Raw genomic sequence first — 21866 nt, 5'->3', positions numbered from 1 at the left:
TCTGTCACACAGAAATAGTACAATGCCCATTTTCATACTTGTCCCTTTCTTGTCTTCTAATGCTTGCTTAGAAGTTCTAAATGATGAGCCCCTGTGTGCTAAATCTGGCCTGTACATGTGAGTGGATTTATAAAATATTTTTTGTACAAAGCACAGTGACATATTAAACTGATGCACTTATTACACATTCCTCCAAGCAAATTGGGCCTACCTTTAATGTAACGGTGAGTTTTGTCACCGTTTACAGCTGATTATCGCCCTCTACCCCTGGATGTCGACTTTGGGGTCAACATGAGTCCTCAACCCTTCCTGTCGACAAAAGTCGACATCCGCCCTTTAAAGAGTTAAAATACTCCTGAGTGCTTTTAACCGGTGTCCTGTGCGTCTGTCTGTTGGGTTTAAAGGAGCCACAGCGACCTCTAGCGTCCACAGGAGGGAGTTTCTGTTTGATTAGGGGTCTCAGCCCATCAAACTTGGAGCTCTTCTCAGGTGGGACGGTCAGGATTTACAAAGTCCCGTGGTCCAGAGAAAAGTGGCAGTTGGGTGAATGGCAGTGGCGGAGTGCTGCAGAGAGTAGACATGTGGTACGACCCACATAGATAAGGTCCAGATTAGGTGCTCGATCAGGTGGTCTTTGTCTGGTCAAGGCCAGACGTGATCCTCAAATTAATCTGGTGGCAACCCATTCAAAAGTCAGCTTTGAGAAAGGCTCCGCCCACATGGCTGCTCTCCAAAACAAACACCCCTCTACCCCTACAAATTCCTCCAGTCCGTGCACTTTATCTCTTTCACATACACACAGGAGAGCCACAGGGGACTGTACTTTCTCCAGTCCTGTTCAGCCTATATACATCGGACTTCCAATACAACTCGGAGTCCTGCCATGTGCAAAAGTTCGCTGATGACACTGCTATCGTGGGCTGCATCAGGAATGGGCTAGAGGAGGAGTATAGGGACTTAATCAATGACTTTGTTAAATGGTGCGACTCAAACCACCTACAACTGAACACCAGCAAAACCAAGGAGCTGGTGGTGGATTTTAGAAGGCCCAGACCCCTCATGGACCCCGTGATCATCAGAGGTGACTGTGTGCAGATGGTGCAGACCTATAAATATCTGGGAGTGCAGCTGGATGATAAATTAGACTGGACCGCCAATACTGATGCGCTGTGCAAGAAAGGACAGAGCCGACTATACTTCCTTAGAAGGCTGGCGTCCTTCAACATCTGCAATAAGATGCTGCAGATGTTCTATCAGACAGTTGTGGCGAGTGCCCTCTTCTACGTGGTGGTGTGCTGGGGAGGCAGCATTAAGAGGAAAGACGCCTCACGTCTGGACAAACTGGTGAGGAAGGCAAGCTCTATTGTTGGCATGGAGCTGGACAGTTTGACATCTGTGGCAGAGTGAAGGGCGCTCAACAGGCTCCTATCAATTATGGAGAATCCACTGCATCCACTAAACAGGATCATCTCCAGACAGAAGAGCAGCTTCAGCGACAGACTGCTGTCACCGTCCTGCTCCACTGACAGACTGAGGAGATCGTTCCTCCCCCAAACTATACGACTCTTCAATTCCACCCGGGGGGGGGGGGGGGGTAAACGTTAACATTTAACATTATACAAAGTTATTGTCTGTTTTTCACCTGCATTATTATCATTCTTAAATTTAATATTATTTATTGTATCAGTATGCTGCTGCTGGAAAATGTGAATTTCCCATTGGGATTAATAAAGTATCTATCTATCTATCTATCTATCTATCTATCTATCTATCTATCTATCTATCTATCTATCTATCTATCTATCTATCTATCTATCTATCTATCTATCTATCTCTCTCTTTCAGGGCTGAATATTTTTTTCCAAAAAACTCAGTTTTCTGAAAAGCACACAAAGCAATGGTTTCACACATAAATCAACATAAAACGTCTGTTGCAATGTGCTGTGGCTGCTGTTGGTGCAATTTCAGCATCTTTGGAGGCTGTGGCTGCGTGGGGGCACCTCGATGGCCAGCAGGAATGCACAGTGGGCTGGCTGCCTTCGCACCGGTGGGCAGCAGTGGCAGTCGCAGTGTGACGCAATTGGTTTGATGGTTCATACCTCTTGTCATCATAAGTGGTGGTCCTCCCAGGTGAACGCTGCCATAGATGTATCAGCTACACAAACGTGTTCAACACCACGATCATCTGGGGACTGATCGGCTGATGCTGGTACCTCACTTTTGTATTTGATGTCCATCTCCTGAACACTTGCATCAAATTCCATGTCCGACAAGTCAGAGTCCGATTCAATGATAATATGTAAAACGTCCATGGCGTATTTAGTCTCTTGCCAGATGTCGATGACATCTTAGAGGTTGTTTGCTCTTCGCTACTCACGCAGGGAATCGAGTTCAAATCAACAAAGCTACTTAACTTTCCTTCTAGCAAAGAGAGTCAAACTTAAATGTAAGGGCGAGTTTTGTCGCAGTTTACAGCTGATTACCGTGCTCTACCCCTGAATTTCGACAAAAGTCGACATCAGCTCTGAAAGAGTTAAACTGGGAGAGAACAAAAGAAAGTGGACAAAAGACTCGACGCGGAGACACAAAACAAGAATTGAAAATTAATGGCCATGTAAAGGGGAGGATTCAGACAAACAGATGCAGATTTGGAACTTCACAAAGAAAATGAGCCAGGCATGGGACTGGACCCCAGGACGCTGTCCACTGTGCCACCCTGCTGCCCATCATTGAATATTAAAATTTTAAAAAAGACAAAACAAAGAAAACACACTCACTGCCAGTTTCTTTCGAATGACTTCCAGTTTCTCTGCTGCTCCGGCCAGGTCCGCGTTGGCCTGCGAAAGGGCATGTCGTTTGAGCTCCACCTCACAGAAGACCTAACGACAACACCATAATGGGAAGAGATGAGAAACAGGCCAGCGGCTGCGGCGCTGCTGCACACACACACACACACGGAAAACGAGGAGGGAAAAAAGACCACCGGCGAGACGTAGGAAGGAGGTTTCAGACACAAAAACAAATGAGTCAACGGCACAAGAACCTCGCCTTACTTTCAAAATTCGAGCAGGTCAAAGTCAAAGCCGGGAGCATCCATCGGAGCAACAGTGCATTAAATGAGAGCAATACTTACAAATATCTTTCCGAGGTGACAGGCAGGCAGGTGAAGAGAAGAAATGAAAAACAAGTGATACACATGGTGACAAGAATGAACAATTACGCAACCTAACAGACATTAATTACGCGGCAGGAAGACAAATGGCGCCTCTCATTATTAATGTGCCTCTGCACTTTTGGGTAAGTTTCCCATCTACCGGTGATAAATGGGATAAAGGCCACAAAAAAACAAATGTGAAAAATGAGCCCCTCGGCCGAGATTAAATCGTGAGACGCCGCCGGCCGAGGGCATCAAACTGCTTTATTCTGAGGTTAGAAATACAGAGGCCAGCTAGCCACTGGCTAAATGGAAATTAAAGCTGCCACTCCGCCCCAGTTCTCAGCCTCGAATGAAGATTTCACTCAAGTGCTTTAATGTCCACCACCACAGTGGCCGACCTCAGCTTATCAAGGGGATCACAGCTGACACAAGAGAATGGAACTTGTCGGATTCCCAGCGTGCACCTCTGGAGGGGCCATTTCCTTGTGTATGGTAGGCTGACATGAATCAATGACTCCCATCACCGGAAAGACACGATGCAAATTGAACCGAGTGTGTATCTGTCCAGGATGGGGGTCTTCACGATATTTACCCGGGCTGCTGGGTCTAAAGGTTACTTGAGCCTTTCAATTGAAGTCTCCACTCTTAACTCAGCGCCTTGTAGCTGTCATGAGCTGAGCATCTTTAGACGTTTGCTTTTATCTGTCTTGTCAGGGCTCTTCTTGCTAATGCTGCTCCTTCACTTGTGGTCAGCACAAGTTAATATGGGGGTCCACCAGTCAATAGTTTATACAGCGGCCATCACAGGGCTAACAAAACTACAGTGCAATGTCAAAAACACAAGTTAAATGGCACAAAGTGGGTGTCATTGCTTTATGACAGACTGAGAGCTAGGTGGGCAGATAGGAAAGACACTATAAAACAGATACATAGCAAAGGCGCTATACAATAGATAGATATGAAATGGACTACAAAATAGAGAGAAAGAGGGCAAGATATGAAAAGTCCTATAACACAGTAGATAGACAGATGCAGTATACAGCATAGCAGATAGCTCTATGAAATACACAGATGATAAAGGCACTATATAATAGGTAGGAACAAAATGTACTATAAGATAGAAAGATTGCCAGATATGGAAGATAGCACAACATAAATAGACACATACTCTATATAGGTATAGAAGGCACTATATAATAGATATGATGGACACTACATAATACAGCGGTTCTCAAACTGTGGGGCGCAAAAAAGGGGGCGCGAATGTTGCCATATGAGGCGTAATTTCGCTATTCATAGGGAAATTTTAAACTTGTAGCAGTGTATCGGCAGCAAAAAATATAGGAATAAATTTTATTAGGGTTTCAAAAAAACGTTGGGGGGGGGGGGGGGGGGATTAAAACTGTTATGAAAACTCGGGTTGCAAATACTTAAAGGTTGAGAAATGCTGACATAATAGATAAATGATAAAAGTGGTATATAATAGACAGATATGAAGGGCACTACAAAATAGATAGGAAAGGCACTATATAACAGAAAGTTATTAACTGTGCTATAAGATAGACAGAAAAATAGATTGATATGGAAGGTACTGTAATATAGATAGACAGATACAGTATATAGGTGTAGAAGGCACTATAGAATAGATAAATATGAATGGCACTATAAAGAGCATAGATGATAAAGGCACTATATGATGATCAGATATATGATAAAGGCACGATATAGTAGGTAGATATGAAATGTAAAATATAATAGATAAAAAGATACTGTACATGGATATGCAAGGCACTTTAATATGGATAGATATTAAGGACACTACAAAATGGATAGATATGACATTCACTCTACAAGAGATAGATAGGATAGGCATTATATAATAGATACATGTGAAATATTACATCAGATAGATAAAAAGATGGATAGATATGGAAGGTACAATAACATAGGTGGATGGACAGGTACAGCATATATAGATAGGTATGGTAGGCACTATAGACTGTAAAATATAATTGTGAAGGACACTATAAAATAGATAAATGGAAAAGACTCTATATGAAAGATGGATAGATGAGGCACAACATAAGAGATAGATATGAAGGGCAGTGTAAAATAGATGACGAGGGCACTGTATCATAGATAGATTTGAAAAGTTTTATAAGATGGAAAGATAAACAGATATGGAAGATACTGTAACATACAGTAGATAGATAGGCAGGTACAGTATAAAGGGGTCATTAGTGCGATACAAAATACAAATATGATGGACACTATAAAGTAAATAGATTATAAAGGCACTATATGACAGAGAGATAGATAGATAGATAGATAGATAGATAGATAGATAGATAGATAGATAGATAGATAGATAGATAGATGAGACAGGCACTATATAATAGATAGATAGATAGATAGATAGATAGATAGATAGATAGATAGATAGATAGATAGATAGATAGATAGATAGATAGATAGATAGATAGATAGATAGATGAGACAGGCACTATATAATAGATAGATAGATAGATAGATAGATAGATAGATAGATAGATAGATAGATAGATAGATAGATAGATAGATAGATAGATAGATAGATAGATAGATAGATAGATATATAAGTGAAAGGCACTATACATTATGATAGAAGTGGACGGTGCTATATAACAGATAGGTGAGGATGGCACTCTGTATTACATAGGTAGACAGGTATGGTAAGATGGTAGGGTAACTTCATTTGCTCCAACAGCCACACACAAGCTGATACGGTGCAACAGTAAAGGTGCAACACATGATTTGCATTTCTGCATACAAAGTAACCTGCAGTGTGGGAAGACAATTCCCAGAAGAGCAAACCAAACCAGCCTGTTTTTCCCCCACAATGTGTTACTCCACTCATTATAGCAGCCGCCTCTGTCCCCACTGCTCCCCTATTAACAAACCTCTCTGTAGACGGAGCCGGTCCTTGAGAGCTGATACTCACCTCGTGGTAGTGGACGATATTCATTACCCATGCACAGAGCCCAGCAGCTGCTGAAGACTTCGTTTTGACAAACTCCTGGTTGAACTCGGGGTCACTCAAATACTCTTCTTTCACAACTTTGACTGTGGCTTCCTGTATGTTCTCTTTGTCAAAGTTTATAAGTGCCTGCAGGAATTCATCGACCTGGAAACCCAAGAAATAAGAGCACCTGTCAGAAAGTGTCAGTTACTTTGGGCTGAAGATGCCTGAAACATTGGTGAAAGATAAATGTCAGACGGGCTTTTAAACTGCCATCATCACTATGGACAAATATTTACAGTATATGTGAATGTTGTGTGGAAGATTACCGGAGTAACTAAAAGCATTCAGAAGGCAGTGTTACTGCAATGCTGTAAAATCTGAAGCACAAATGGAGTTGCAACGATGGCCACCATGCACCAGCCTGGTTTGGTCACAGAGATCTAACAATGAAAGCTTCGTCTCAGGACCACCTTCACAGCCACCCCAGAAACTTAAAGCTCACTCCTTTGTGTTTTTATCTCTCTCTATATATAAAATCCAAGGTCTGTCTCTCTGTCTGTATGTCTGTCCACTTTTCACAAGAGAACTACTTACTGGATTTAGATTGTGATTTTGTTCTATAATTTGCTTGAACATTTCGGTTGATTTCATTGCACTAGTGTCATAGTTTGCTTGCAGAAGCGATATATTCACGCTAATCCGAGACAGAGGCTGTGGGCTGAGGGGAGGGGGAAGCGTGACGTCAGGAGTGGGGAGTCAGGTAGGGCCCTCCTCGCTGACCTGTTTCACTTCTATGCGGGCGAAGCCATGGGGGACGGTTAGTTTATCTATTATAATAAAAAAATCTTGGGTCGAGACGTGATCATCTCGGAGAGACACTTTGAAATCCTGCGAGACTTCTTTCCGGTTACGCCCTACTTACAAACAATTTCTCAGAGACACTTTAATGTCCCGCGAGACAAGGAAGTGAGACAAAAGGACAGCTGCTGTACAGGCTTTTAAATGATCAACTTGCAGCTGGCTTAAAGGGGAGGGGGTGGGCAAGCAAAGCAAGCAGGGGGCTTTGCCCCCTAGTCTTTAATAAAATCAAACTGTGTCATCTTCAGCCAAAGGGCTGCATTCGTTTCTGCTCTAAGCCAAATGTTGCTGTCTGCTTCAAGAGATTTTGATGACATCACAGTCACATGATCGGCAAGCTTATATCTCATTGGCTGGAACGAAATGAATATTGTCAATGCAGTTTTAGAAACAACAGCTATACACTTGAGGCTTCCACTTTGTGTTCCAAAAGCATCGTGTGTGCGGACCCCACAGAAATTTTTCCCACATGTTGAATGGCTAAAATGAATTAATTCTGCCATAGTCTCACCCTTTACACCTGTTACTTTGCCCCTTTCCCAATTAGCCTCTCTTGCCTTCTGACTTACACTGTCTGCCTCCTCTATGCTCTGTTATCATTAATATGGCAGCCATTGGTTTCAAATCATCACCAGGTACAGCCCCCTTTCACTCTGTTCACATTTTGTTATGTTGCAGCCTTGTACTGAAACACTTCATTTTTTTCAAGCAAACACTCAATAGTCCAGAATGACAAAGCGATTACAGGATTTTAGAAAGTTTTATAAATTTATTAAGAATAAAAAAATGAAATATCTAATAGACACAAAGCATTCAGACCCTCTGCTCTGGCTCAGGTGCATCTCCCCTTCTATCGATCATCACTGAGATGTTTCTACACCTTGTTAGGGGGTCCACCTGTGGTCAATTCAGTGGACTGGACTGATTAGGAAAAGCACACACCTGTCTAAAGAAGGTCCCATAGGGGTTCAAAAGCCAAGCCACGAGGCCAAAGGAATTGCCTGCAGGGTTTAGCGACAGGATTGTGTCGAGTCACAGATCAGGAGGAGGCTAAAAGACAATTCCTAAAGCACTGAAGGTTCAAAAGGTAGGACATTAAGGAGGCTACAAGACAGCTGGAGAGGAATATAGCAGACAAGGCAAAAGACGACCCTACGATTTTAGTAGCAAAAGAACAGTCAAGGAGGTGAAGTGCATCAGGAATAGTAAAGGGGAATTAAAAATACAAATAGGGAAGTAGCAGACTCTCTAAATAGGCATTTATTGGAGGTCTTCACAAGGGAGGAAGTAGAGAACCTGCCAGTGGTGAATGGGACTACTAAGGAGGTACTGCATGGTTTGGAAATTGTAGAGAGAGAAGAGTTGCTAAGATGAAATCAAACAAATCACCAGGACCAGATAATATTTACCTTGAAGTTCTTAAGGAGGTCAGCAAATACAGATATAAACCTTTGACACATATTTTTAGGAAATCACTGGGGAAATTCCAAAGGACTGGAAAATGGCAAATATTATCCTGCTATATAAAAGGATGACCGGGCAGATCCAAGCAACTATAGGCCAGTAAGCTTAACGTGCATCACGGGGAAATTAATGGATGAATTATTAAGGATAAGATTGAGGCGCAAATGGCAAGAATAGAAGTATAACTGACCAGTCAGCATGTGGTCAGAAGAGGGAGGCCATGTTTTACTAACATGCTGGAATTCTATGAGGAAGCAACAAAAGGATATGATCAGAGTGGAGCAGATAATGTTATTTATAGTGACTTTCAGAAGACATTTGATGAGGTGCCAAATGAGAGGGTGGCATCAAACTATAACAAGTGGCAGTTCAGGGTGTGGTGTGTAGATGGGAGCAGGAGAGAATTAAAACAAAACTGAATGCCATTATGAACAATGCTGCACATCCAGTCTGTGACACACCAACACTGAGGACTTTCAGACAAAACAAATCATTCAGCAAGAGTTTGTCAAGAAACACAACAGGGGAGGGAGGATTGGGGGGTCCTTCACATACATCTATCTATCTATCTATCTATCTATCTATCTATCTATCTATCTATCTATCTATCTATCTATCTATCTATCTATCTATCTATCTATCTATCTATCTATCTATCTATCTATCTATCTATCTATCTATCTATCTATCTATCTATCTTACTGATTTCAAATTGCAGTATTGAACATCTGCCACACTATATGGCTGACTGCCATCTTTCTTGTTATCAGCCTTTCCCGTTCATGTTTCTGCCTGGAAAGCACATCTCTAGAAACACCAAGATGTTATGATATTCCAGACAGTTGATTACAGTCATCCTAAGGTCTTACTGATGTCCCTATTGGTTTAATTCTCGTTTTTCATACTCCTAATGGCTTCTTTGACTTTCATTGGCACAGCTCCTGTTCTCGTGCTGAACAATGGCAACTACGGACTCCAAAGGTAAGATGCAAGCTGAGGTATCTTATGAAGCCATGAAACCCACCTGAGGAATCATAAACACCTGTGACACCAATTGTCCCAAATGCTATGGTGTCCTGAAATGGGGAGACAACACAGAAAAAGTGTTGTCATTTCTACATGTTGTGACCAAAATGTATGTTGTCACGCACGTGCGCATGGAAGGCGGCTAAAAGGACCAAAAGAATGTAATTCCACACCAAGCCAGGGGGTGATGGGGTGCAGTAAACCTCTTTCTTTTATTCCTGCAGCCCAAACACAGGAAATTCTGCCTAGATCCAATGAAGTCACTTCCTGGTCCAGGTCCGATGACGCCACTTCCTATTCTAGGCCCGATGACATCACTTCCTGCTCCGGGCCCGATGAAGTCACTTCCTGTGCTGGCCCCCATGATGTCACTTTCGCTAACCTGCCTTAAATACCAGTCCACCTCTGCTTGTGAACTCAGCTCTGTTTTACACAACTGTACTACCAACTCTCATTTCTTTGCAGCCTTGTTCAAGTATACGGGTGGCTGCCACAAACCTTTTCCTGTGTCAAGGCATTTCCTTTCACAGTGTAATGCCCCCCCCCCCCCTTAAATGAAAGTTTGCAATGTGCACCATAATAATGTTTTAATCCCAAAAATTAGTGAGGGCACTGTAGTCCATCTATTGGTGGCACCTCAGGGGAGGGGGCCACCCCTTAAACTCTGTCCATGACTTAACCTCACCGCTCTCTGTTGATACATCAGTAGTATACCTGAATAACCTGGGTGCCCCCACAACCCCCCAGACACCCCTTACAACAGAAGGGTCCTCTGAGCACGAATGCGTTCGCTCTGCGCTGTCTTTCCAGCAGACTCTTGCCGCTGACTACTTGTTACCTTCTTTCTGCATTCGTTTCAGACCGCACAGTTATCTCTGCCACGTTGTCAAATCTTGAAATGGTGGCCACACCTGATGCTTCAGACTGTCAAGTGTTATGTCACCCACTCCCCCCCCCCACCACCACCTAAGGAGGAAAAGAAAAGCCCCTCTTAAAGGAGAATGGGAACACTTAACATGTCTAAAGAGGGGGATGTCAAGTACCCACGTCTGAAAGCTCAGCTCAGGAATCCACTTCACGAGCCGTTCACTTCAGCTCCTGGAGAGCAGATTATGGACATCACGCAGCTATTTTTAATCAATGATTAGTGTAGATATATAAAAAATAAAATAAAATCCTCCAAGACTCGGCCCTTTGAGAGGGTAAAAAGAAAAGAAAGGAAATGACCTTGAAGTGCTGCAAGATGGAAAAATACTTCAGTGTAGTGAGACCTTGATAAATACGATCAAATTATCATATATCGTTTAACACCAGCATGTCCACAGATGAGAGTAGCTGGTCCTAACGAGTGGCTTTGGCGTCCACACGTAACACAATCCCGTAACCAGAAAATCTAAATCGCTTTCCAATTAATGTGCAACACTGATGACAGGTCGCCTTTGGAATTTCATCCAAACTACTGGTCTTCTTTTTATCTCCAGAGCGACCTTCACTAGAAGTTCCACTAGTCCTTCTATCAGCCCTAACTGCCTCCTCATCACAAACACTTTCAGTTTTCTCACTCTGTTCTTAAATTGATCTGCCAGATCCTGCCGATTACGCCATCAGTGGTGTTCTGTGTGTTGATATTGTTTTGCTCGAACCTTTCTGACAGATCTTATTTTGAAGAAGGATGCTACGTATGTCAGATTTACAGATTATGTAAAGTGGAGCCTTTTAGGTCCTCTCCAATTTAATGGGAACACATATTTCTTCTGTTTTCTTTTTTCACTACTCCGTGAAGTTTTCCCTAACTCAGCTTAGGTAGTGTCACACACATGTGCTTAGGGGGACAGCTGAAGGGTCCAACACAGGGCGTAAAAGACACCGGGAACAGGGTCGGTATCAAGCATTAGTGCCTTTTCTCTTTTTCTTTCTTTCAGAACTATGGAAGACTACACCAAAATTCACCACTTCCCTTCCTTTGCAGATGACCTCACATCCGTCCCAACCTAATGACCTCACGGCCATCCCATTCTGATGACCTCATATCCATCCTGTCCTGATGACCTCACGTCTGTCCCATCCTAATGACCTCATATCCGTCCTGTCCTGATGACCTCATATCCGTCCTGTCCTGATGACCTCACATCTGTCCCCTCCTGATGACCTGACTTCCTGACCATACCGACGCCATCTCTTCATTTCCTGCCATTTTGTATAAAGCCCACCTGTTTGCCATAGTCACTTGTCTTTGTTATTTTACAGACAGACCAGTATTAGTCTCTACTGATTACCCGAAGACAATCTACGGGGCAAATCCCCAAATCTTTGTTTTGTGTCGTCTCAAGTACTTCACAAGAGTTAAGACAAAATTGGTCTTCATCTCTCCCTCTTTCTCTCTCCAACAAGAAATAAAGGATAGCAATTTCTCTTTTGCTCAAAATGTCATGTGACCGACCTGCTCCCATGATGCTAGGATCTACTGTGGTCTCACCCCAAGGGTTTTGTATGCTGTTTTGTCTCGTTTGTTATAGATGTGTGAGGATTTTTATGAGCTTAAAAGGGAATGACCAGGTGATAAATACCAAAATGTTAAGAGACACGTACATTTCTGGGGATTACTGGAAGAGAGCAAAAAGACCAGGGAAAGAAATCAACGTCAAAGACAAAAATGGGAAGCACATCGAGAAATCAGAAACAGCCTGGAATCAAAGCGACAGACGAAACTCAAAAGTCATAGGCGAAAACGAGAGACAAAAAGCCAAAATCCAGCATTTATATTTCAGCCAGGGTTCCTGTCTGTGGCTGGACCTCAAATCATCGTCTCATATGTGGTGTGGAATATGGCCGGCAGTTTCTCCCGGCCAATACCCCCAAGCCGCCAGATGGAGCCCTCCCTGCAATATGGAGGTGCCCCGAATGCCAGCAGGGCATCATGGACATTCGAGTCTTTATTCACATCCCTGCTGGATACCGTGAGGGCCGCCACAGGACGCCGCAGGGAGGCCCAAAGACTTGTATTTTCCATATAACCCGGAAATACTTCCAAGTCATGCGGACAGACAAAATGACGTACTTCCGGGTTGAAGAAAAGAGAGTTTTACCCGACCCGGAAGTGTTATGAAGTCACATAAACTAAGGGACAGAAACACTTCCGGGTCAAGGACTACAAAGAATTCTGGGAACACCCCAGCGAACTGAGCCGAGTTGGGAGGAAGGGTGACTGAGCTGCTGGGAGGTGTGGAGGATTGTGATTATTGGTGTTATTATTGATCATTGTATTGAGTTTATTATTAAGTATAGTGGAGGTGGAGGTGCTTGCGCACATTATTATTATAATAAAGTCAACATTTGGACTTTTATCTGGTGTCTGGTGTCTGATCTGAGGGTTCAAGGGGCCAACAGCGCCCCCTATCTGTCACAGTGTTTTTTTTTTATTCATGTTAATAATGAATTGACCCCGTGTCATGTTAATGCACTGAACACAGCTGAAAGCAACAAGTCTTCAGAACTGGTCATCTTGTCATTAAATGAAAACACTGCAAATGTTAAAGGAGTATAATTTACAAGACCATTGATTATAAGCAGACCCCAGCAATTGGAGTGCATCTTGGACCAAACTACATTTCCAAAACTAACTTAATAGGAAAACATTCATACATACACTCACCGGCCACTTTATTAGGTACACCCTGCTACTACCGGGTTGGACCCCCTTTTACCTTCAGAACTGCCATAATTCTTCATGGTATTGATTCAACAAGGTGCTGGTAACATTCCTCAGGGATTTTGCTCCATATTGACCTGATAACATCACACAGCTGCTGCAGATACGTCATCTACACATCCATGATGTGAATCTCCTGCTCCACCACATCCTCAAAGTGCTCTACTATATTGAGATCTGGTGACTGTGACGGCGATTTGAGGTCAATGAACTCCTTGTCATGTTCAAGACACCAGTTTGAGATGATTTCAGCTTTGTCACATGGCGCGTTATCCTGCTGGAAGGAGCCATCAAAAGTTGGGGACGCTGTGGTCCTAAAGGGATGGACTTGGTCAGCAACAACACTCAGATAGGCTGTGGCATTTAAATGATGCTCAGTTGGTACAAAGGGGCCCAAAGTGTGCAATAAAAATATCCCCCACGCCATTACACCACCAGCACCAGGCTGAAACGTTGATACAAGGCAGGACGGATCCCTGCTTTCCTGTTGTTGACTCCAAATTCTGACCCGACCATCTGAATGTCACAGCAGATTTCAAGACTCATCAGACCAGGCAACGTTTTTCCAATCTTCTGTTGTCCAATTTTGGTGAGCCCGTGTGAATTGTGGTCTCAGTTGCCTATTCAGTGGCACCCGCTGTGGTCTTCTGCTGCTGCAGCCCACCTGCTTCAAGGTTCAACGTGTTGTGTGTTCAGAGCTGCTCTTTCTAAGTTGTAACAAGTGCTTATTTGAGTTGCTGTTGCCTTTCTATAAGCTCGGACCTGTCTGGCCATTCTCCTCTGACATCAACAAGGCATTATTGCCCAGTGAACTGCTGCTCACTGATATTTTCTCTTTTTCAGACCATTCTTTGTAAACCCTAGAGATGGTTGTGCGTGAAAATCCCAGTAGATCAGCAGTTTGTGAAATACTCAGAGCAGCCCGTCTGGCACCAACAACCATACCTCATTCAGAGTCACTTCAATCACCTTTCTTCTCTATCCTGATGCTCGGTTTGAACTTCAGCAGGTGGTCTTCACAAGATCTATAGGCCAAAATGCATTGAGTTGCTGCCATGTGATTGGCTGATTAGAGATTTGCATTAACAAGCAGTTGAACAGGTGTACCTAATAAAGTGGACAGCCAGTGAGAGGCTTTTTATGGTAGCTGGAGTTATCCCTTCAGGTTGGAGGACCTGCTTTCAGGGCTGGATACCAGTTATCGTCACACCCAGGCCAGAGCAATTGCGGGTTAAAGAGCTGCAAAAAAAAATGTCTGGCCACCCCACCGTCTCCATTATTTATTTATTTCAATTCTTTACCTTGCTCATATACATTTTTGCTGCTTTCCAACTTCTGTCTTTTGGGATCTTTCCACTGGGAGACAACAGCACTAAAACCGCAGCCAACACATTGGTGACGATGGCCGGAGGGTTGGGGAACGTTCTGAGCTCTGTCAAGTTCATCTGGGAAAACAAGTAAAGGAAGGCACAAGGAAGAAACGGTCAGGACTTGAGGGGAGCGTCTCACATTGTAACAAGACGTTAGCACATGGCGGCTCACCCTGTTCAGGGTGTTCAAAGCTGCATTGGCTGCGTTTAGAGCCGGCTCTGCCTTTGCAAGGTCTTCTTCAGACTCCTGCTGCTTCTTCGTCACTTCAGCCTGGATTGCCGCGACCTGCAGAAAAATAGGAGATGCTGTGAAAATGGGACCTTCACAGCCAAACACTGCTGATAAAGGGGAACACATCAGAATAGAAATGTGGCTTGAAACCAGGGATGACAACTTCATAGCTCACTGGCTGCTCACATTAGAACAATCTGGATGAGAACAGGCCATCCAGTAGAACCAAGCTTGCCAGGCCGAGCCAATTCTAAAATAACAAGTTAAGTTTTGAAGTCAACTTAAAGTCCTGCTGTCCACCACACTATTTGGTCTCTTATTCCAAGTGTCTACGATTCTCTGTATGAAGAAAAACTTCCTAATGTTTGTGTTAAATTTCCCCTTCACAAGTTTCCAACTGTGTCCCCGTGTTCTTGATGAACTCATTTTAAAGTCACCATCTCGATCCACTGGACTAATTCCCTTTATAATTTTAAACACTTCAGTCATGTCACCCCTTAATCTTCTTTTGCTTAAACTGTAAAGGCTCAGCTCTTTTAATCTTTCCTCCTAACTCATCCCCTGTAGCCCTGAATCAGCCTAGTTGCTCTTCTCTGGACCTATTCTAGTTCTGCTATGTCTTTATGGAGACCCAAACTGCACCCAGGACTCCAGATGAGGCCTCACCAGTGTGTTATAAAGCTTGAGCAGAACCTCCTGTGACTTGTACTCCACACATCAAGGTGCGATATAACCTGACATTCTGTTAGCCTTCTGAAGGACCTCTGAACACTGTCTGGCAGTTGATAGAGATGACTCCACTATGACTCCTAAATCCTTCTCATGAGGTGTACTCTCGATTTTCCGACCGCCCATTGTGTATTCAAACCTCACATTTTTACTTCTTATGTGTAATTCTTTACATTTACTGACATTAAATTTCATCTGCCACAAATCGTCCCAAGCCTGAATGCTGTCCACGTCCTTCTGTAATGATATAACGGATTCCAAATTATCTGCTAATCCACCTATCTTGGTATCATCTGTAAATTTAACCAGATTGTTACTTATATTCCTATCTACAGTAATCCCTCCTCCATCGCAGAGGTTGCGTTCCAGAAACCCCCCGCGAAAGGTGAAAATCCGCCAAGTACAAACCATATGTTCATATGGTTCTTTTTATATATTTTAAGCCCTTATAAACTCTCCCACACTATTATAAACATTTCCCGCACAATTATACAGCATAAACCTTTTGTATTCTCTTAGATATTAGGTAAGATTCATTGAAATTATGTATGTAAACACAGTTTATATACAGTAAAACCTAAATATTATTTTAAAGATATCAAGCGTCTCTGATATCACATATGTTACAGCCATTACGACAGACAGGCCACCAGCAATGAATACGTACAATGCAAGAAAAATTGTATACAGTAAAATGTGTGTACAGTGACACTAAACTATGTACATGTAATAAGTACTGTACGTAGATAATTAATTATGGTTACTCACCAACAATGACACAACGACTTGTCCGATAATGATGATTTTAATTTTATTGCACAACAAAGGATAGCGTTACAGCTCTTCTAAAGGAGCCTCTTCAGGCGACTGTCTAGCACCGCCGTTGTTCTTCTTCCAGCACTCTTCAATCCAAATCCCTAAAGCAGATTCCTTCCAGACTACTGCCTTATCACGTCCACTTGCAACTCGTTTTGTGCCCTGGTTAAAGGACACTGCGGCCGTAGATCTTATATGCTTTTCCTCCTTTTTAAATAAAAAGAATCGTGGACTCATTGATGCCTTAATGGTGTCCTGCAGTGGTGTAGCTGTTCCCTTCCTTCAACATATCCAAAACTTTTACCTTTTCTGCAATAATTTGCATCTTCTGTTGGCGCTTGGACACGGCCCCTGAAGCAGTAGCAGGAGCACGTTAATGCTGAATGAGTGAGATTAGACTTCCTGGAACAGGAACTTAACTGTGTGCTCTGATTAGGTAGCTTCTCAGTCATCCACCAATAGCGTCCCTTGTATGAAATCAACTGGGTAAACCAACTTGAGGAAGCAAGTACCAGAAGTAAAAAGACCCATTGTCCGCAGAAACCCGCGAAGCAGCGAAAAATCCGCGTTATATATTTAGATATGCTTACATATAAAATCCGCGATAGAGTGAAGCCGCGAAAGTTGAAGCGCGATATAGCGAGGGATTACTGTAAATCATTTATATTTATTAAAAATAGCAGCGGCCCCAGCACTGCCCCCTGCTGGTCACCACTCTTAACATCAGTCAATTCTGATGAGAGTCCTCACACCATCACCCTCTCCTTCCTGTTTCTGAGCCAATTCTGCCTCCATCTACATGCCAAACCCTGAACTGACATTTCTTTTAGTTTTAAAGTCACCGTCTCGATCCACTGGACTAATTCCCTTCCTAATTTTAAACACTTCAGTCAGGTCTCCTCTTAATTTTCTTTTGTTTAAACTGTAAAGGCTCAGCTCTTTTAATCTTTCCTCATAACTCATCCCCTGTAGTCCTGAATCAGCCTAGTCGCTCTTCTCTGGACTTTTTCTTGTGCTGCTATGTCTTTTTTGTAGCCTGGAGACCCAAACTGCACAGAGTACTCCAGATGAGGCCTCACCAGTGTGTTATAAAGCCTGAGCAGAACCTCCAGTGACTTGTACTCCACACATCAAGGCGCTATACGACCTGTAGATGCCACACAGGCTGGACCGGCATCCCGGCCAGGAAAGGGAATAGACCTAGAAGGAAGAATTGGAGAAGGTGGAAGGACAGCCCATTAAAAAGAGAAAATGTGGATAGAGGTTTTTTATTCCCCCAACACAGTAGATGGCAGCAGCCCCGGAGTTCGGTGCACCATAAGGAACCAGAAGGTCATGCCAGGATATGTAGTCTGGTAGAGCAGCCCTGCTGGGGTCTCTGGGTACCACGAGAGGGCGCTGTAGGTAGACAAGCTCCCTATTATGGACTTCCGTACGACCTGGAAGTACTTCCATCGGGCATTTGCCCTGGCACCAGAAGTAATAAAAGGGATCGCATTCCCTTATTCAGGTGAGTCGGGGCTGCAACACTTGACTGGAGGAGGGCAGAGCAGTGATGAAAGAGTTATTAGGGAAATGAGAAAGACTTGAGTTATTTGTGCTTTTTCTACCATATTGGAGGTATTTTGGTTAATAAACAACCTTTATTTGAACCCCGGACTGTGATTCTGTGTTCGTGTTGGGGTTTGGGCTTGCTGACGCCTGGGTGTCCATCACAAACCTGACATTCTGTTAGCCTTCTTAATGGCTTTTGGACCCTGTCAGGCAGTTGATAGTATCGAGTCCACTATGACACGTAGGAAGTAAAAATGTGAGGTTTGAGTACACAATGGGAAATCTGAAAATCAAGAGTACACCTCATGAGAACCCCTCCTTTAACCGTCACCTTATCGTGGTGGAGGGGTTTGCGTGTCCCAATGATCCTAGGAGCTCTGTTGTCCGGGGCTTTATGCCCCTGGTAGGGCCACCCAAGGCAAACTGGTCCTAGGTGAGGGATGAGACAAAGAGCGGTTAAACAAACCTCCTATGAAGAACAACCATTTTGGACGGCGTTTTCCCTTGCCCGGACGCGGGTCACCGGGGCCCCACTCTGGAGCCAGGCCTGGAGGTGGGGCTCGATGGCGAGCGCCTGGTGGCCGGGCCTGCACCCATGGGGCTCGGCCGGGCACAGCCCGAAGAGGCAACGTGGGTCCCCCTTCCCATGGGCTCACCACCTATGGGAGGGGCCAAGGAGGTCGGGTGCAGTGTGAGTTGGGTGGTGGCCGAAGGCGGGGACCTTGGCGGTCCGATCCTCGGCTACAGAAACTGGCTCTTGGGACATGGAATGTCACCTCTCTGAAGGGGAAGGAGCCTGAGCTAGTGCGCGAAGTTGAGAGGTTCCGGCTAGATATAGTCAGGCTCACCTCGACGCACAGCTTGGACTCTGGAACCAATCTCCTTGAGAGGGGCTGGACTCTCTACCACTCTGGAGTTGCCCCCGGTGAGAGGCGCCGAGCAGGTGTGTGTATACTTATTGCCCCCCAACTTGGAGCCTGTACATTGGGGTTTACCCCGGTGGACGAGAGGGTAGCCTCCCTTCGCCTTCGGGTGGGGGGACGGGTCCTAACTGTTGTTTGTGCGTATGCACCGAACAGCAGTTCGGAGTACCCACCCTTTTTGGAGTCCCTGGAGGGGGTGCTAGAGGGCATACCTTCTGGGGACTCCCTCGTTCTGCTGGGAGACTTCAATGCTCACGTGGGCAATGACAGTGAGACCTGGAAGGGCGTGATTGGGAGGAATGGCCCCCCCGATCTGAACCCGAGCGGTGTTTTGTTATTGGACTTCTGTGCTCGTCACGGATTGTCCATAACGAACACCATGTTCAAGCATAGGGGTGTTCATATGTGCACTTGGCACCAGGACACCCTAGGCCTCAGTTCGATGATCGACTTTGTGGTCGTGTCGTCGGACTTGCGGCCACATGTCTTGGACGCTCGGGTGAAGAGAGGGGCGGAGCTGTCAACTGATCACCACCTGGTGGTGAGTTGGCTTCGATGGTGGGGGAGGATGCCGGTCAGGCGTGGTAGGCCCAAACGTGTTGTGAGGGTCTGCTGGGAACGTCTGGCAGAGCCCCCTGTCAGAAGTAGCTTCAACTCCCACCTCCGGCAGAACTTTGACCACATCCCGAGGGAGGTGGGGGACATTGAGTCCGAATGGGCCATGTTCCGTGCCTCTATTGTTGAGGCAGCTGACCGGAGCTGTGGCCGTAAGGTGGTCGGTGCCTGTCGTGGCGGCAATCCCCGAACCCGCTGGTGGACACCGGCGGTGAAGGATGCCGTCAAGCTGAAGAAGGAGTCCTACAGGACCCTTTTGTCCTGTGGGACCCCGGAGGCAGCTGATAGGTACCGGCAGGCCAAGCGGAATGCGGCTTTGGTGGTTGCTGAGGCAAAAACTCGGGCGTGGGAGGAGTTTGGGGAGGCCATGGAGAATGACTTTCGGACGGCTTCGAGGAGATTCTGGTCCACCATCCGGCGTCTCAGGAAGGGGAAGCAGTGCAGTGTCAACACTGTATATGGTGGGGATGGTGCGCTGCTGACCTCGACTCGGGACGTTGTGGGTTGGTGGGGGGAATACTTCGAAGACCTCCTCAATCCCATTAACATGCCTTCCAATGAGGAAGCAGAGCCTGGGGACTCAGAGGTGGGCTCCCCCATCTCTGGGACTGAGGTCACCGAGGTGGTCAAAAAACTCCTTGGTGGCAGGGCCCCGGGGGTGGATGAGATACGCCTGGAGTTCCTCAAGGCTCTGGATGTTGTAGGACTGTCTTGGCTGACACGCCTCTGCAACATCGCATGGACATCAGGGACAGTGCCTCTGGATTGGCAGACCGGGGTGGTGGTCCCCCTCTTTAAGAAGGGGGATCGGAGGGTGTGTTCCAACTACAGAGGGATCACACTCCTCAGCCTCCCTGGAAAAGTCTATTCAGGGGTCCTGGAGAGGAGGGTCCGTCGGATAGTCGAGCCTCGGATTCAGGAGGAACAGTGTGGTTTTCGTCCTGGTCGCGGAACAGTGGACCAGCTCTATACCCTTAGCAGGGTCCTGGAGGGTGCATGGGAGTTTGCCCAACCAGTCTACATGTGTTTTGTGGACTTAGAAAAGGCATTCGACCATGTCCCTCGGGGAATCCTGTGGGGGGTACTCCGAGAGTATGGGGTACCGGCCCCCTTGATAAGGGCTGTTCAGTCCCTGTACGATCAGTGCCAGAGCTTGGTCCGCATTGCCGGCAGTAAGTTGAACCCGTTTCCAGTGAGAGTTGGACTCCGCCAGGGCTGCCCTTTGTCACCGATTCTGTTCATAACTTTTATGGACAGAATTTCTAGGCGCAGCCAGGGTGTTGAGGGGGTCCGGTTTGGTGGGCTCAGGATTGGGTCACTGCTTTTTGCAGATGATGTTGTCCTGTTTGCTTCATCAGGCCGTGATCATCAGCTCTCTCTGGATCGGTTCGCAGCCGAGTGTGAAGCGGCTGGGATGAGAATCAGCACCTCCAAATCCGAGACCATGGTCCTCAACCGGAAAAGGGTGGAGTGCCCTCTCAGGGTTGGTAGCGAGATCCTGCCCCAAGTGGAGGAGTTCAAGTATCTCGGGGTCTTGTTCACGAGGGAGGGAAGAATGGAGCGTGAGATCGACAGGCGGATCGGTGCGGCATCCGCAGTAATGCGGGCGTTGCATCGGTCTGTCGTGGTGAAAAAGGAGCTGAGCCGCAAGGCGAAGCTCTCAATTTACCAGTCGATCTATGTTCCTACCCTCACCTATGGTCATGAGCTATGGGTAGTGACCGAAAGAACGAGATCGCGAATACAAGCGGCTGAAATGAGTTTCCTCCGCAGGGTGTCTGGGCTTTCCCTTAAAGATAGGGTGAGAAGCTCAGTCATCCGGGAGGGGCTCAGAGTAGAGCCGCTGCTCCTCCGCATCGAGAGGAGTCAGATGAGGTGGCTCGGGCATCTGATCAGGATGCCTCCTGGACGCCTCCCTGGTGAGGTGTTCCAGGCACGTGCAACCGGGAGGAGGCCCCGGGGAAGACCCAGGACACGCTGGAGGGACTATGTCTCTCGACTGGCCTGGGAACGCCTTGGGATTCTCCCGGAAGAGCTAGAAGAAGTGGCCGGGGAGAGGGAAGTCTGGGCATCTCTGCTCAAGCTGCTGCCCCCACGACCCGACCTCGGATAAGCGGGAGACAATGGATGGATGGATGGACCTCATGAGAAGGTTTAGGAGTCGTAGTGGACTCTACGCCATCATCTCGGTGTTCAGAGGTCCTTCAGAAGGCTAACAGAATGTCAGGTTATATAGCGCCTTGATGTGTGGAGTGCAAGTCACAGGAGGTTCTGCTCAAGCTTTATAACACACTGGTGAGGCCTCATCTGGAGTCCTGTGTGCAGTTTGGGTCTCCAGGCTACAAAAAGGACATAACAGCACTAGAGAAGGTCCAGAGAAGAGCGACGAGCCTGATTCAGGACTACAGGGAA

At 45.7% G+C, this 21866-nt stretch overlaps 1 protein-coding gene across 1 annotated transcript in view; it reads right to left on the bottom strand.

The window, feature by feature from the left end:
• dnah9l (dynein, axonemal, heavy polypeptide 9 like) overlaps positions 1-21866 on the bottom strand; it is a 514436-nt gene that overhangs the window by 176315 nt on the left and 316255 nt on the right. The window contains exons 46-49 of the mRNA XM_051930607.1: positions 14758-14871; positions 14517-14660; positions 6138-6320; positions 2778-2879 (exon numbers count right to left, since the gene is read on the bottom strand). Of these exons, the coding sequence (XP_051786567.1) occupies positions 2778-2879; positions 6138-6320; positions 14517-14660; positions 14758-14871 (543 nt within the window). The remainder of the gene's footprint in view (positions 1-2777; positions 2880-6137; positions 6321-14516; positions 14661-14757; positions 14872-21866) is intronic.

This window comes from Erpetoichthys calabaricus, chromosome 8 (assembly GCF_900747795.2).
Source record: "Erpetoichthys calabaricus chromosome 8, fErpCal1.3, whole genome shotgun sequence".
Taxonomy (NCBI): domain Eukaryota; kingdom Metazoa; phylum Chordata; class Cladistia; order Polypteriformes; family Polypteridae; genus Erpetoichthys; species Erpetoichthys calabaricus.
Note: the sequence above shows the minus strand (reverse complement) of the source record. Positions and strands in the feature narration are given on the sequence as shown.